The sequence below is a fragment of the Lissotriton vulgaris genome, chromosome 6, assembly GCF_964263255.1.
Source record: "Lissotriton vulgaris chromosome 6, aLisVul1.2, whole genome shotgun sequence".
Classification (NCBI taxonomy): Eukaryota; Metazoa; Chordata; class Amphibia; order Caudata; family Salamandridae; genus Lissotriton; species Lissotriton vulgaris.
The window spans coordinates 1,059,616,155-1,059,633,642 of NC_141694.1; the positions used below are offsets into that span (position 1 = coordinate 1,059,616,155).

The 17,488-nt window shown below is 47.8% G+C and overlaps 1 protein-coding gene across 1 annotated transcript in view; it reads left to right on the forward strand.

The window, feature by feature from the left end:
- The window catches only part of PGBD5 (piggyBac transposable element derived 5), a 519,549-nt gene that overhangs the window by 421,246 nt on the left and 80,815 nt on the right, over positions 1–17,488 (forward strand). Inside the window, exon 5 of the mRNA XM_086927128.1 lies at positions 4,401–4,598. Coding sequence (XP_086783254.1) covers positions 4,401–4,598 — 198 coding nt within the window. The remainder of the gene's footprint in view (positions 1–4,400; positions 4,599–17,488) is intronic.

Consider the following 17,488-nt stretch of genomic DNA (forward strand, 5'->3'; position numbering starts at 1 on the left):
TCATCGCTCCGCCCTGACAGGGGGGGCGGGAGTATAACGAAATGGTAATATACTGCACCGTCAGAGCATCGTCTCGCCGTGCAAGATGGCTCCTTAGGCATGCGGGTCAGCGAGGGGCTGCCGCATTGGATCGCCTGTAAGAGGACCCACCTTAACGCCATACCTGTGTTGTACGAAATAAACCTGCAGCACTTCTTTCTCACAAATATGTTTCATGAGTTTTCTTTGGGTATTTAAGTGGAATTGGCATTGCGGGGCAAGCGCTGGCGCTGTGGGCACTATGCCGCTGACCGCGCGACACGCAGGGGAGCATGGGCAGGACAGCGCCCTAGTCCCACACGACGGGCGAGCAGAGCCCTTAGCGCGGCACCCCTCCCCCTGAGCCGACCTCCCTACTCGAGCAGCCAATGGGGAGGGCTCACCTGGGAGAGGGGGGCGTCCCTTCCGGTATTTAGCGCTGCAGCGACTGTGCTCGGCCTCTCTTTCCCGCCAGACATCTCCTTCGGCTCTGCGCTGATCCCACCCTGAACCCTGACCCAGCTGCAGAGCGGCGTTGTATAAGTTGTGAATTTTTTAATGGTCATGTTTTGTGTTGCAAGCGGAGTCACAGGGCGATCTGGAAGCAGATGGACAGTAAGGGTACCTCTGCGGCAGAATGATACAGTCAAGATACCTCTGCCTGGCACAGTAAGGTTGCCTGAGCCAAGCACCTGGAGCCGAAGGAGGTTCTGGGAAACAGCGTTGGCGCCCCGTTAGTCCTTCGGGCGGTCGGGGGGCCTGAACCGACCGGGGGTGTGCCTCATCGCTCCGCCCTGACAGGGGGCGGCGGGAGTATAACGAAATGGTAATATACTGCACCGTCAGAGCATCGTCTCGCCGTGCAAGATGGCTCCTTAGGCATGCGGGTCAGCGAGGGGCTGCCGCATTGGATCGCCTGTAAGAGGACCCACCTTAACGCCATACCTGTGTTGTACAAAATAAACCTGCAGCACTTCTTTCTCACAAATATGTCTCATGAGTTTTCTTTGGGTATTTAAGTGGAATTGGCATTGCGGGGCGAGCGCTGGCGGTGTGGAAACTATGACGCTGACCGCGCGACACGCAGGGGAGCATGGGCAGGACAGCGCCCTAGTCCCACACGACGGGCGAGCAGAGCCCTTAGCGCGGCACCCCTCCCCCTGAGCCGACCTCCCTACTCGAGCAGCCAATGGGGAGGGCTCACCTGGGAGAGGGGGGCGTCCCTTCCGGTATTTAGCGCCGCAGCGACTGTGCTCGGCCTCTCTTTCCCGCCAGACATCTCCTTCGGCTCTGCGCTGATCCCACCCTGAACCCTGACCCAGCTGCAGAGCGGCGTTGTATAAGTTGCAAATTTTTTAATGGTCATGTTTTGTGTTGCAAGCGGAGTCACAGGGCGATCTGGAAGCAGATGGACAGTAAGGGTACCTCTGCGGCAGAAGGATACAGTCAAGATACCTCTGCCTGGCACAGTAAGGGTGCCTGAGCCAAGATCCTGGAGCTGAAGGAGGTTCCGGGAAACAGCGTTGGCGCCCCGTTAGTCCTTCGGGCGGTCGGGGGGCCTGAACCGACCGGGGGTGTGCCTCATCGCTCCGCCCTGACGGGGGGCGGGAGTATAACGAAATGGTAATATACTGCACCGTCAGAGCATCGTCTCGCCGTGCAAGATGGCTCCTTAGGCATGCGGGTCAGCGAGGGGCTGCCGCATTGGATCGCCTGTAAGAGGACCCACCTTAACGCCATACCTGTGTTGTACGAAATAAACCTGCAGCACTTCTTTCTCACAAATATGTCTCATGAGTTTTCTTTGGGTATTTAAGTGGAATTGGCATTGCGGGGCGAGCGCTGGCGGTGTGGGCACTAAGATCTCAGCACCAGGGGCATGAACCGCTGAGCTATCTCACTCGCACTCAAGTGGACCTGCAGAGTTCAAACAGACGAAGAGCGAGAGATCAGAGCAGCAGGTGTGTTAACACTGAGAACAGTCTCTAGTACTGGCGCATGTGGTATGGAGCTCTCTGCAGGAGGCGCATGAACCGACTAAGCTAGGTTACTTACAGGGACTTCTACACGCTATAGCGCATGCGTGTTACCCAATGAGCCCCCTCTGCCGTAGGGGCATTAACCAACCGAGTCAGCTTTACAGAAACTGTGCAAACACAGGTCTCTGCTACAGGTGCAGTAACCGAGTGATCTGTCTTATTCCGATCTGACATGTGGCCCGTAGGATACACTTCCCTGCTGGTTACACCCATCTCCCAGCAGGCTGCTGTGCCCAAGCAGCTCTCTTACTCCAAGGTACACTCTGATCTCTGCCACTGGCACTTTGAGCCGCTGAGCTGTCTCAATACTGGTGGAGCCTGTGACCAAGCGCCTCTTACACAAGATCTGTAACAGGCACTACATCCACCGAGGCAGCATACTCCGATCTCTGCCACACGCTTTGAGCCGCTGAGCTGTCTCACTAGTGCTGAAGTCTGTGACTACCCACCGAGGCAGCCTCCCAGGCCCAAGATATACTGAGCTGCAGGGATGGAGTGACCCGCTTCTCGAGGGCTGATGCTTCCGGTTTTGAGAACTTGGGTGAGAATGATGTGTTTAAGCTATGGTGTACCGTAATGTGTCTGCTGTTACAAAGCGATCTTAGCACCAGGGGCATAAACCGCTGAGCTATCTCACTCGCACTCAAGTGGACCTGCAGAGTTCAAACAGACGGAGGGCGAGAGATCAGAGCATCAGGTGTGTCCTCCAGGGGTGCTCGCACATGATGCATTTGGTGTGTGCGTCCCTGTAATGCCCGTCCCCTGATGGCCTCTGGAAGGGGGTGAGGGGAATGGAGGGTCTCCGGGCTGTCCCACCAAATCCTAATAAGTCTCTCCACGCGGGAGTATAGCATCCTCAAGTAGCTGGAGAGTCCTCAAAGAGGGGGGGGACGAATCGCGCATGCTCCAGTTTAGAGAGGTGCCAGACCCGCGTGCATTTAGTGTTAGTGTGTGCTAGACGGCTGGAGACAAGCTCCATTACATGCCAGAGACGGGTGAACCATACCGAGGACGGAGGAGTTGCAATGCAATGACCTGTTTAGCTGCGCCTAGCATATGAAAAGTCAAGCGTGCCCATAGCTTCCTAGCCACCCTTTTAATGGGCTGGCTTGTATCCTCATTGTTCACCTTTAGGGAACTACTTTTTTTGATGCTGCACATCATCTCCAAAATGCATTGGCAGAGTTAATAGGTCCCAAAGTCATCTGTCCACCAGGAGAGAAAACGGGCACTGTGTAACAGGAAGGCAGCTTTCTGTTTCCACTATGTGCTGGCTCTATCCTTCACTTTGCTGAGAGCAGAAAGTTAAACCATATGCAACTAAGCTTTTTTTTAAAAAAAATCGCTGTGGGGATGGGGTCCTAGCTCACAAGTACCATCAGAGAACCAGAAATGCTCACACCAGCAGTGGCGGCCGACACGACTCGCGGGTGGTGCAGTCTGCATGGAGAACAGAGAAAGTGAGCCTGACTGTTTTGGGCGGCCTGAGAGGGATGACCAAACAGTCATTGCGCATTTAGAAGGGTTGTACCCTCCTTCCCTGCTCTTCAGCCCTGCCCGGCCCCTCACACAAGCTGCCGCAGCTGGACAAAATAAAGTGATATTTTCTCCTTTCTTTTCCTGCTGGAAGGCAGTGGGGCGACGCTCCTCCGCCTTAGCAGAGGAGCCGCCACTGCACACCAGTACACCACAGGTAAGGTAAAGCTATCATCCTAACTATATCTGTAGGTATTTCCCACAAATGAACCTTTCTGCCTGCCTCCCAGGGTGGTACTTGTCAGCGAGATGGGTCAGCGTCCTGCACCGTCAGTGATACCTGGGCACCCTTCAGATCTAGAAAGATAAAAGCAGTGATAAGCTGGCTAGGGGGCACTTCCTCCATCTTGGCATGTCGGGGAAACAAAACTGCTACAAGAAATTCAACTGACAAATGGCTCCTAAGGTTTAGCACAAAGAGTGGATCAAGGCAGGAAGTCCGCTGTGGCAGAAAGGACACAACTAAAAACCTTGCTAATGAACTTAACAATACACTGTACTGGATGGAATATGATCAGTGTTGTCTTTTTACTTGAGACAGAATATTTATTCTTTTATATTGTTCTAATTTTTTTTATTTTTAACCTGTTGGAAGATTGTAACGATTTTTATTAATCAAACAATAAAATATACTTGAACTAGAAAGATACATTGAGGACCATTAAATCGGTTATAAGAACAAAATGCACCCATAAAAGCTATAAAGCAATGTGACGCTTTATGTAAAAGCAGGATGTGGTTCTTATTGTTGCTTATGCGCCAATGACCTTCTCTGTAATACTCTGAAATGTGTCTTCCTCATCACAGAGATTTACTGCTGCGGATTGCTGAGCTCCAGGAAGAGTGACTGCACTGGCCTACCTCTGTCCATGCTGAATAACCCGGATGTCCCCCAGTCACGTGGGCAATACGCAATTAAGATGAAAGGAGATATGTCTCTAATCTGCTGGTACAATAAGGGTCATTTCCGCTTTTTGACTAATGCCTTCTCACCAACTAAGAAAGGTAGGTGGGCTGAAAGAAGTAATTTACACTTCCTGACAACATATTAACCTTATGTACGTTTTGTAGCTTAAGCAGTGCAACACACTTACAAGTAAGGATATTAATTCGAAAAACGCGTACTTGATTAATATTCTCACCATACAGGTGCCGTTTTCAAACGAAACAGAACAAACCAGGTCCACTGAAGGGAGGATGAGGAAGGCTGTAGGAAAGTTCTGGTGCCTGCTTTATTAAGATGGTAGAAAGGCTAATAATGAAATGTTTGGACTTTCTTGTGAAGTAAAGCTTAAAAAGGGCTGTTAGGGGTGGGGATGCGCCTCCTCGTATGGTAAGAACTGAGACGACGATGACACAGAGGTAAAATATCAATATAACAAATATCAACCGAGCTGCAGATTAAGATCCCCAGAAGGATGTATGTCGTTACAACGTATACTTTTACAACGCATACCTTTACAACACATTTTTTACACCGCAACATCCATTACAACGCATGCCATTACAACGAAATCTTTGAAAGTACCTTTACAACGCACTCCACTACAAAGCATACTACATTTACAACGCATACCATTACAACGCATACCATTACATTGCATGTATGGTAAGTATTGGATAGTGTAGGGGTAAAAATTACTATTCTAACTCCAGGGGATGCAACAGTAGGGTAAGTGTTGGATAGTGTAGGGGTACAAATTACTATTCTAACTCCAGGGGGTGCAACAGTAGGGTAAGTGTTGGATAGTGTAGGGGTTAAAATTACTATTCTAACTCCATGGGGTGCAACAGTAGGGTAAGTATTGGATAGTGTAAAAGTTAAAAATTACTATTCTAACACCAGGGGGTGCAACAGTAGGGTAAGTGTTGGATAGTGTAAGTATGCGTTGTAATGGTATTCGTTGTAATGACTGCGTTGTAAATGTATGCGTTGTAGTAACATGCGTTGTAATGGTTGCGTTGTAATGGCATGCGTTGTAATGGATGTTGCGTTGTAATGGATGTTGCGTTGTAAAAGTTTCGTTGTAAAGGTAGTGCGTTGTAAAAGTTGCGTTGTAAGTGTTGTTTCCCCCCCCAGAAGTTAGACTACTGGTACAAGATTTGAGGCTAAACCTGTACATTGGGAGCACTATCCATTGCCTGGCCGCGTATCTGAAACAACCTCTTCAGCAGAATCCCAGATCAGTTCTTTAAAAAATAAAGTGAAACAACACACATATAATTATTTTTTCATTTTCGTGCATTGTAAATGCTTTTAATCATACAAAAAAATGATTGTGACCAAAAATGAATCATGAGAGGGAGTAAAACTTAATTTGAAAAAAATGATCGGGGGGGGGGAATTCTCTTGCAGATGAGCCTTACAAATAAAAAGACTGCGGATTATTTACATCTACAGTTAGTATGAGCAGGGTTGGGAAAGTGGGAGTTCAAGGGTAATTGGTATGTATAACACAAACACTTGGCAGTTTGTTTCCCAACTTAGAAGTGCATTTATATTTCCTTCTGAAAAAAGGCTGGATGAAGTGCTGCTGCATGGTGTGAAAGGAAAAGTGAGAGGGAAGAGTTTACACAATGGAGAAATGTTTTTGTACTGGTTGAAAAAATAAAACATTTTGGGGATTATTCATGAGAGGCTTTCGCCGCCGGAGCATCACCCTTTTTTTGTTGCTCCTGCATAGCAAGCCTCTCAATCATATCTATGACGCGCCGCAAAGCCACTCTGCATGGCTTTGCACGGCATCATAGATATGGAGTAAGACAAAACTGCGCAAGTCGCTGCCTTGCCTTACTCTGCATCAAGGAGGCGTTGCAGTAGGTTTTCCCACGCAATACCCATAAATTTTGACGCTGCCCCAGATTTATTTACTCTCGTAAACCGGGGCAGCTCCAAAATCTTACGCCTCCACAGAGCAGGCATAGCGGGGAGAAATATTTTTATTTCTCCTAATTTTGTCATCTTTCCATGTGTGCTGCATTCTGCAGCGCGCATAGAAAGAAGAAAACACCTCTCTGGATTGTTTTTGTGCAGGAAGCTTTCCCTGCCTGCAACGGAGGCACACTTGCACCATGGTGCAAGGGTGTTTACTTTGGCGCTAGGCAGCAAATTGTGCGCCAGCACAGGGGGAAGGGACAGGAGTGCACCTCATTTCATAAATACAGTGCCTTCCTGCGCTTTCACATTGGCGTAGTTCAGCGCAGCCAGAAGCATTGCGGCACTGCCCTACGTTAATTCCTCATGAATGAAGCTCTTAGTCTCTAGTTGATTATCTGCCATGTACAAGGTTGAGAGGGGCTATATTGATTGCTAGCACAATTCCAGAAGTACATGTATTTTAGACCAGCTCTAAGGTGAGGGTTAAAAATGTCCCAGAGTTTAGGGCCTTGGACCCTGTGGGATCTAGCAGCATGTCAGCCTTTTGAAAGTATGTTTAGTTATGAGTCGTGGGGGCATTGAATAGGTATCTAGTTGGGATGTAGTGTGGAGTAGTTGGATGTGAGTAATTGAGCCTTATCCTCTGAGGTTGTCATAGTGTCGGGACAGGCCCAATCAATATATGTTCCAGTACATTCACCCCATGCACACTGAGCGCTTTCAGGCTCCCCGAGGGGCCTATTGTTAGACTTCAAATAGAATGAATAAATGTATGGAGGTCAGTGGTATTTGGCCCCTAACAAGGGATCCAGTATATGAGAACACCCTGCTTTTAATTTGTCCTTCATTTACTGGAATGTGGCTGGCCTTAAAAGCAAAAAAAAAAACACCAAAGGCTGGCTGCAAGAGGGTATCCTATCCTCTGTTTCCAGGAAATGTGGGCCAAAGACAGCCTCCACATATTCAGTTATACCACCTATCATCTGCCTGCCTTTCAGCAAAGCTAAGGGGGACCTATCAGTACATATCCCCACCACAGTGCCTATGATGGTGACTAAATATCTAATACTTTCTTACTGTCCGTTATGTTGACTGACATGTAGAGCAACAACAAAGGATCTTCACTTCTGTCTGTCTGTCATGGGCACATTTCTGTACAGTTCCCCACCTGTGGTTCAGTCTTAAATTCTGTTTCCACAGTTCGCCTCCATGTGTTCTTTGGCCTGCCTCTCTTCCGCTTACCCTCTGGGGTCTAGTGGAGAGCTGTATCAACAATTTGTTAAGTGCACAATGTAAGCACAAATTATACACAAGTTATTTCAAATATTTTCTTTCTTTATTCTTTTGGTTTTGCTTCAGACAGTCAACACGTGTTTCGTCGCTTACAAAGGGAAATCGTCCCGCGGCTTTCTCAAGGCAGCCTAAACCCAAACAAAACACAGGCCAACACCTTGCAAAGTTTTCAGGAGTCAATAATATTATTCTGAAATCTCCCTGTGTCAAAGTGGAAAATAACTCCAAGTAGATGTGTATTGGCATGCACAGGGTGGGCAATGCAGGACAGGAGCCAAAGGAAATGCCCAATACCATGAACAACAAATAATATCATGATCAAAAGATCCTAAATACCTAATGCAGTAATGGAGGAAAATAAGAGTGATAAGCAAGTGACATTGAACCTAAGTATCATTCCAAGACCGCTGCTTTTACCTCCATGTGAAAAGCCATTATCAAAATATAGTGAGTCACATAAAGTCTATCCCGTGAGCATGACTAGTGAAAGTCAGGCAAACGTCTATAAGGTGCTTTCAAGTGGTGATGTTTTATGTAGTAGAGGGACATAAGAGATATTCTGGGTTTCGAATTTTGATAACGAACGTAACGTGATATGTATTACGGTTTGTATTGAATGGTCTGCCAGATGATTCTAGGGAGGGCTGACATGTTGGCTTACGGAACAGGCTTGGCAAACACGAGGATAGATGTCACATTGGTTGAAATTGTGCATTTGGAATGAGCATATACTTTTACTCATATAGAACTGGTTACATTGTTTTTTTAAGGATTTTACACATTGAGACATCCCCGTTATTACTATTTTTAGAGCTCAAGATTTGGGGACAAAATAGGATCCCTCCGATACATAGACTGCCTTATTGATGTCGCGCAAGATACTGAATCCCTTTGTGAGTTGGAAATATCACCACAAAAGAAGTAGGTGTCCATATTGTGTGTGGGAGTTGAGTACTAGAGAGTGGGCAGCCTGTTTTTATGGTCTGATAACTAGTGGTTGTTCTTACTTTAGAGAGGTCTTTATCAAAAAAGACAGGTATTTATTGAGTTTCCACAAATTCACGGTTTGGAGTTACATACTTGGATACTGTAGTCACTCTTCCGTCACCACTTGGATGCACCTTATAGACGTTTGCCTGACTTTCACTAGTCATGGTCACAGGATAGGCTTTATGTGACTCACTATATTTTGATAATGGCTTTTCACATGAAGGTAAAGCAGCGGTCTTGGAATGATACTTAGGTTCAAGTGTCACTTGCTTGTCAATCTTATTTTCCTCCATTACAGCATTAGGTATTTGGGATCTTTTGATCTTACAATATTATTTGTTGTTCATGGTATTGGGCATTTCTTTTGGCTCATGCCCTGCATTGCTCACCATATGCATGCTAATACATGTCTACTTGGAGTTGTTTTCCACTTCTGACTCGGGAAGAGTTCAGAATAATGTTATTGACACCTGAAAACTTAGTGTTACATTGGCCTGTGTTTTGTTGGTGTTAATGCAGCCTTGAGAAAGTCGCGGGACGATTTCCCTATATAAGCGACGAAACACGTGTTGGCTGTCTAAAGCAAGACCAAAAGAAGAAAGAAATAAAATAAGAATTGAAATAACGTGTATAATTTGTGCTTACATCGTGCACTTAACAAATTGTTGATACATCTATGACGTGTGCTTAGGATTTCGTTGTATATTTTGTTTGCTTTAGCCGCTATTTTGGAGTGGTTCGTGGTTCTCCTCACCTTACAGCACCGTCTTCCAAATAAGTGGTTGTACGTACAAATAAATGTGTTATTCTCCTGAGTGGCGCCAATATACCTAAGCATTATACTACTGTTCTTTCTTTAGTAGTTGTCTAGGTGAGAGCTGTACTTGTGATTCAAGTCTTGTTCTCTTCTGATGGTGTGTCGTATCTATCTCCATCTTTTCCTCATAATGACGGTGTCCATGCTCTCTTGCTTGCATCTGGTGAGCAGTTCCTGGATGGAGATAGTTCACAGCCAGAAAATGAACACGATTCTTCTCAGGCTACAGGAATGGAAAGCTTAGAGTTTTGTGATGTTGATTTGTGTCATACACAAACATTCTGATCCATTCAAGAGGGTGGACAGAACGTAGCTCTGGTAAAGCCTGAGCTTGGTATTGGTCCTATACTGTAAGGACATCCACACCTTGTTCAGCATCCTGCAGGCCTTCCTCGCCTTGTTCAGTCTGCTCTTGATGTCGCTACTTGCCCCTCCATCATGTCTGATTGTAAAATATCTTGTAGGCGCCCTTATTTGTTAACCAAATCATTAGTCTTGATTTCCAGAAGGGTGTTCATGTGGTTTTTGTTAACTACTCCAATAACATCTTCAATTCACATAAAAGTGAAGTCACTTAAACAATAGATAAAGATCTAAATGATAATAGAATAAATTGTAGCGAAGATTTGTTTTGATTTGAAAGAGGATTTCATGCTCATCTCTGTGCACTTCCAACCCGGGAAGTCTGTGGGATCATTGATCCTGATGATAATGGCCAGTCTACTTTATACATGATATTTACGGAGATTCGATCATTAATTTATCTGTCAAATACAACCTTAGTTTCACCAATGAGGTGAGTGTTCCATCGGCCCCATTTGCCCACACATATACTGACAGAGGAGATGGGAGATTTTATTTAGGGACTGGCAGTTTGATTGCTTATATGTATATAATTTTTATGTTCATTCTAAACTCTTTTGCGATCATAAGCTCCGGAGTTCTGAACTCAAAATTCCCAAATGGGAAAATCTAATAATACCTTTTGAGCTAGTGAGTGATTTAAAAGAAATCAGACCTAATGGCCTGAGAATTAAGTTTAGCAGAATTGATCCAGAGGGATTTTTATTTTTATTTTTTTTAAATAAAAACTTTATTGTGCAAAACAGAAGAATTACAAGTATGGGCCTACAACTCCAGGGGCCGGCCGCTAGTATTTGTCAAGTAAATACGCAGTCAGTAAGGCAGCAGCTGACCCCGGTAGGTCCAGCAGAAATACAGGATACACTTTCGGCAACACAGGATGTATGCAGGATACACGATTTTTAATTTTTATAAAGGAACAAAGAGAAACAAGAGAACAAACAGCTCAAGGCGAGAACATGATAAAAGAAGTCGAGCTCAGACACTGGGGACCTACCATAACGGATTGGGAATCAGGAGGACTTTGGAGAGAACCAATGCGGTGGGGGGGGCAGTGGGGAAGTCAGGACAATCGGATAAGGAATATGGTAATCAAGGAACCCCAGAGGTCAGGGGGACAGAGAAGCGTCTGGGAGATCTACCAAAGGGGGGGGGGGTGTACAGATGTTTCCTCGGTACGCATTCCATTGGCCCCAAATTGTACTCCACGCCCTAGGCTTGCCCCTAGCCAAATATACCGTCTTCTCCCTGAACATGCACCAATCCATGTTCTCCTTCCATGTCGACACGGTGGGAGGCCGTTTGGAACCCCAGAGCTGTGCGATGTCCCTTTTGGCAATCATGTTTCCAAGTGCCGCCCACCGGGTCTGGGCGACGTTGTAGTCATTAGGCTCCCACACATTCAACAAACATCTTCGAGCCTCAGGCAACAGCGCGACCCCAGTGACGCACTCCATCACAGCATGCACACGGCGCCAATACGTGGCAACCTCATGGCACTCCCAGAGGATGTGAAGAAAAGTGGCACTCATTCCACAACCGCGCCTACACAACCCATCCGACGAAAAACCCATGGCAACCAAACGAGGACCAGTGACATCCATGCGGTGAAGAATTTTAAGTTGGACAAGACGGAGACGGGCCGGTATTGCAACCTCTTTAGGGGAGGATAGTGCAGACTGCCAGTCTTCGTCGTCCAATTCCAACCCGTCTCCAGCCCAGGTCTACCTGAGGCGCACAAGGAGATCTGCCCGATTGTTGATCAACTTTTTATAGATCAAGGAAATCGTACAGATGACCATCAAGTATACGATCCTCAAGCGGGGAAGATTCGGGGACCACGGTACCGGCCGTGAAGACCGACAGTAAAGCATGACGCACCTGTGCATATCTGAAGAACTCCTGCTCACTCAACTCATATTCACTCTGAAGCTCCGCAAATGATTTCACCGCACCTTTCACCCAAAGATCACCCACTCTACTAAGTCCAATCGTGTCCCAATTCTCAAAACCTTACGTCGTCCAGAGGCATCCCAATCGTTCCGAAGCAAACAAAGGGGTCGCCTGCGTCAGTCGATCATTCCACCCCATAGCCACATTAGCATCCTTCCATACACGCACTGCAATTTTAGTGGGTCCCATGAGGTTTCTCCCCGCCGTCCGAGAGTAGAGAGCTCTGTTAAAGTCGCCACCGGGCAACAGGTATTTATCCATAGCATACGCTGGATTCAGCCCCGGGGCGTATGTAGCATGGTTAATGGCGGACAACTGAGAGGCCCAATAATACCTCCTGATGTCCGGGAGTGCAATACCCACGTCATACTAGGGGAGGGTCAGTTTTGAGAGAGCAATGCGCGCTCGACCGTCCCAAACAAGTCTCCTCTGTAGTCCCTCCACCTCCCGAAAGTAGCGCGCTGGAATAACATCAAAGGAGTTCTTGAGTGCTTAGAGAAATCGGGGTAGGGACATCATTTTAAACAGCGCCGCTCGACCAAGTGGGGACAGCGGCAGTCTACGCCAACGGTCCACGTCAAGCTTCAAGCGCCGGAGAGGAGGAAGGAGATTATGCTCGTAACAGGCAGCCAAGTCTAACAATACGTGAACCCCTAAATATTTGAAGCCAGAGTGAGACATTTGGATGGGGAACCTAGTAGGCAAGGGAGGAAGACCACCAGAGATGACATATACACACGACTTAGACCAGTTGATAATCAACCCAGAGTTTCTGCCAAAGGAAGTTAGGACGTCAAAGAGGACGTTGAGGGACTTGCGAGGGGAGGTAAGATACAGAAGAATGTCGTCTGCGTACAACGACACCCGGTCTTCAAAGTCAGGGGTCCAACGAATGCCCTTTATCGAGGGTTCCCATCGGAGCCAGGCAGCGAGCGGTTCCAGGGCAAGAGCGAAGGACTGGGAGACTCTACCGTCAACAGCCACCTGAGCCAGCGGATCCGCATATAATAGCCTCACCCAACTAATGAATCCCGCACCGAAGCCAAACTTTTCAAGAGTGGCCCAGAGATACGGCCACTCTATCGTATCAAAGGCCATCGTGGCGTCTAATGAAGCTAAGATGGCCGGTTCGGACAGAAGCTCCGCCCTCGCAAGAACGCCATGAAGGCGACGCAGGTTTAGAGCAGTGTTCCGGTGCGGGATAAAGCCAGATTGATCCGGATGGATCAGGCCACAAATAACAGTGAGGAGGCGGTTGGCAAGAACCTTAGCGAGAATCTTAGGCTCAGCGTTTAGTAGGGAGATAGGCCTGTATGAGGCACAACGGTCACAAGGTTTGCTCTCCTTAGGAATTACCACTATAGTGGCCAGGCGCTGATCAATAGGAAGAAAGCCAAGATCACGCGACTCCGTAAACATATCACGGAGGTATGGTGCGACCTTGTCCGGGCGGAGTTTGTATAATTCAATGGGCAGGCCATTTGGCCCCATGGCTTTGCCGGAACGGAGGGAACGAATGGCAGTCGCTATCTCATCGACCGACAACGATGCCTCCATACTCTCCCGATCCTCTTCAGACAGGCAGGGCAGCGCGATGTTTCTCAACAAAAAACGAGAGTCATCCTCGTCCCTGTCGGACACCGGGGAGTAGACCACATGAAAATAGTCAGCAAAACATTCCACAATCTCACCAGGGTCAGTCATCTCCACACCATCAGGATTCTGAATCACAGGGACAACACGATTCGCTCTCTCCTTCTTATCGAGCCAGGCAATCAGCTTACCCGCCTTGTCACCAACGTCATACAATCTACCTTGCTGTTCTCTGTACATCGTTTTGGCGGCCTCTGTCACAAGGGATTTATAATCAAACTGTTTCAAGCTAAGGGCGTGGAGTTTGTCCCGGGTGACACCCGTGTCCAGGTCGTCTTCTAAATCCAATATTTCAGCCTCCAGACTCTCGACCTCCCCATCCCTCGCTTTCTTAGTCTCTGCTATTAAGGATAGGGCGTGTCCGCGATTAACAGCCTTAAAGGCTTCCCACAGGGACACAGAGGACAAGACAGACCCCTCATTCTCCAGGAAGTAGTGGTCAAGTGACTTCGTAAGGCTGGCGCGGGTCTTGGGTTTGCGTAAATGCCAGGGGTTGATAGGGGCGACCCGTCCCGCACTATGTAGACCCATATCAAAAAGAAGCAAAACAGGAGAGTGATCCGAGATACCCCGGGCCAGGTGGCTAATTTCCCCAATGTAGGAGGACTGCACAGCAGGCATAAGGAAGTAGTCTAGCCTGGAGAGACTCCCATGAGCGCCGGAGTGAAAGGTGTAGTGACCTAGCGTCGGGTGCATTAGCCTCCAGGAGTCCACCATACCAAAGGTGTCCAGGAACCCACCGAGCCATGATTGAGACGCGGGAAGGTCCCTGGGGGGGTGACGATCCAAATCGCCGGAAAGTACCGAATTGAAGTCCCCGCCCACAAGGAGAAGGCCATCAGGGAGCCCCTGCATCAGCCGACCAACGTCTGAGAAAGTAGAGGTCTGGAGGCCTGGGGGTACATAAACAGAAACCAAAGAGAGAGTCTTGCCCTCCCACCTACCAGTGAGAGCGGCGTAGCGCCCTCTGTCGTCAAGAGTGACGTTATCAATTTCAAGAGGGAGGGAAGACCGGATCAGAATATCCACGCCCCTAGAACCAGTGGTGAATCCGGAATGTGCGACCAATCGGTAACCCCATCTATTCATCGCGTAACACACATTGCCAACTAGGTGCGTCTCCTGCAGGAGTACCACATCAGGGGACAAACATCGTAAATATTGCAGAACAACAACCCGTTTTATACGATCACCCAAACCGTTGACATTCCAAGATATAAGTTTCAGCCCACTACCCCCCATTCCCAAACATGTTGCATGGGGTTCCCCATGAAGTGCAGCACATCAGGATCAGAGAAAGAACCAATACGCTGCCTTGAGAGAAAAAAACACAAACACAAACACCCCCCCCCACCTCCCCCCAACTGGAACCCGTTTCAACTCCCTCCTCCCTGCACCCCTGCAGAAGACTAAAAAGCCACCCCAAAATGCAGTGTGCCTGTCGCCCTAACAACCCCATTCTACAAAAAGACCCCGGAGGAGGAAAGAGGCCCGTTCCCACCCACCACCCAAAGGTGGACTACTACAGGGCAACAGAAACAGAAAGATAGTACCCAGCTGAGCAAAGTCCAATGTTCATAAACCAGGGACCGAAGAGTCACTTATGCGGAGGCTTACCACCCTCGGCACCGCCAGGGTGCTCTGTACGATCGCCTCGGCCCGGCAGGGAATCCAACCAGTCACTCACACTGTCCGGTCGATCAAAAAAGAAGGTCCGTTCCTCATATTCTACACAAAGCCTAGTAGGGAAAAGCATGGCGTACTTGAGGCCCAGGTCCCGGAGATGTCGCTTCACTCCAAGAAAGCCCATCCTTTGTCTTTGCACAAGTTGCGTGAAGTCCGGGAAAAAGTTAATCGAGGAGTTTTCAAATTTCACCGGGCCATGCACTCTCGATGCCTGCAAAATCGCATCACGGTCTCTAAAATGAAAAAGTCTCGCAATGATAGGCCTCAGAGGGGCGCCCGGCTTGGGTTGTCAGCCCGGGACTCTGTGTGTGCGCTCGACCGCAAAGAATTTACTCAAGCCAGAGGGGGCAAGATGGGTGAGGATCAGATCCTCAACCAGGAGATCCACGAGTGAGTCTCTGGGTTTTCTGGGACCCCAATGACGCGGATGTTATTGCGTCTTGCCCTGTTCTCATAATCCTCCAGCCGATGGGACATTTGGTCATTCACCGATTTCAAATTCCCGAGTTCAGTTTGAAGTTCCACCACATCGGGCGTAAGGCTGGAGGTCTTCAGATCGAGTGATTTGACCTTTTCGTTCGTTTTAGACAGGTCGGCCCTGATCAGAGTGACATCCACGGCAAACGTGTCAATTTTGCTAGCCAGGGCCTCGTATTGCTGGCCGATGGTTTCCCTCATGCCGGTGATGGCGCCCATAATGTCCTGCAGGGACAACTCGGCAGGAACGGAAGGGTCATCTCGGGCGTTCTCCGGAGTACGAGTGGGAAGCCCAGGGGAGCCTTTGGCTTGGGTATACCGATCCATAACATTTGTCTAGACCGGTCCGCCAAGAAGAGACGTTTTGGTCTTCCGCCTCTCAGCATCACCCCTGCCCGCCATTCTGGAAACTGCTCCCCGGAGGGACCCACACGACCTGGTGAAAATGGCCGCCGACAGTCCGGGCGCCAACAAGACCACAAGAGCTGGCTCGTAGGACCAAGAAAAGGCACGATGTAATTCAAAAAGGATGAAAGGAGGAGACAGTTCAGACACTAGGTGGGGGCTGGACTGGTCCCCAGCCGGGTGAAACGGTCTCTCAATCAGACCATGCGGGGATCCGGGAACGAAACCGAAAGTAGAGATGCGGCCACCAGGGAGGCCCCACTGCCGTTGTTGTTCAACTCCGTCCCGGATCCGCAAGTAGCCAAGACCCCGGCACAGCCTCCAGGTGGGCCAGAAAAGTTCAAAGTGCCATAACTTCGGTCGCCGATGTCCGATTTCAATTCCGAGAAGAGTTATGGACTCAGCTGAGGTACATCTTCAAAAGCTGTCCAAGAAATCAGGATACCCTCAGGATAAATTGTGAGGAGAGGTCGACGGTCCGGGGAGCTCTGTGCTCACGCGACCATCTTGGATGCCCGCTAAGCTCCTCCTCCCAGAGGGATTTTTAAACTAGATAATGGAGACACATAAATCCCATTTTGATACTTGTCTAAATGAAAGTTCTATATTTAGGGAGAACGTATGAAACAATTGAATGGAAGAGACACTAAGTCCAAGAGTTGGCAAAACCATACCTGTTCAAATGTTCATGCTATCCTAAAGGTGGCCCATAATTAGTCAATTAGATCCATGGTATTTATTGGAGAATAACGAAGGAAGTATAAATGTGCTCTCCAAAATAGGCAGAAAACCATGAAGGCAGACACATGGGAGTCAGTCAGTCAGTTAGTCAAACAATCTTTATTTAGATTAAAATCACAAAAGAAAAAAACAGTGCATACATCCTTTGTGCATAAAATGGTTAAAAAACTGTAAATAAAAGGCATTCGGTTGAATAAAATTCATATATATATATATATATATATATACACTACTTAAAAACACAATGATCAAAACATGTAATCTACCTTTGTTATGTACAGTATTTACAGTATAAAGTGCATCACAGGGTGTCTTACGTTTAAAGTGCATCAGTAACTTTCTTTTAATCAAAAGACCACAACCCCTTTTTAGATCCTAATATGCAATTACATAAGAGCGAGTCTTTTATTATTATTTACCCGAGCCGCAGCCACCAGGAAACCCGCGACACTAAAGATAACACGCACACTACTCAACAGTTGTAAATGTAAAAGGGCAGGCCTCACTTGCACGAAATCAGCTTCAAAGGAATTTTTGACGTGCTTTTGAAAATTTCTCACAGAACATTACAAGATGGAGGGTGTCTTGTATCGAGAACCTGTCACATGAGCATGGTGCATTATCCTCCAATTTCCCCCA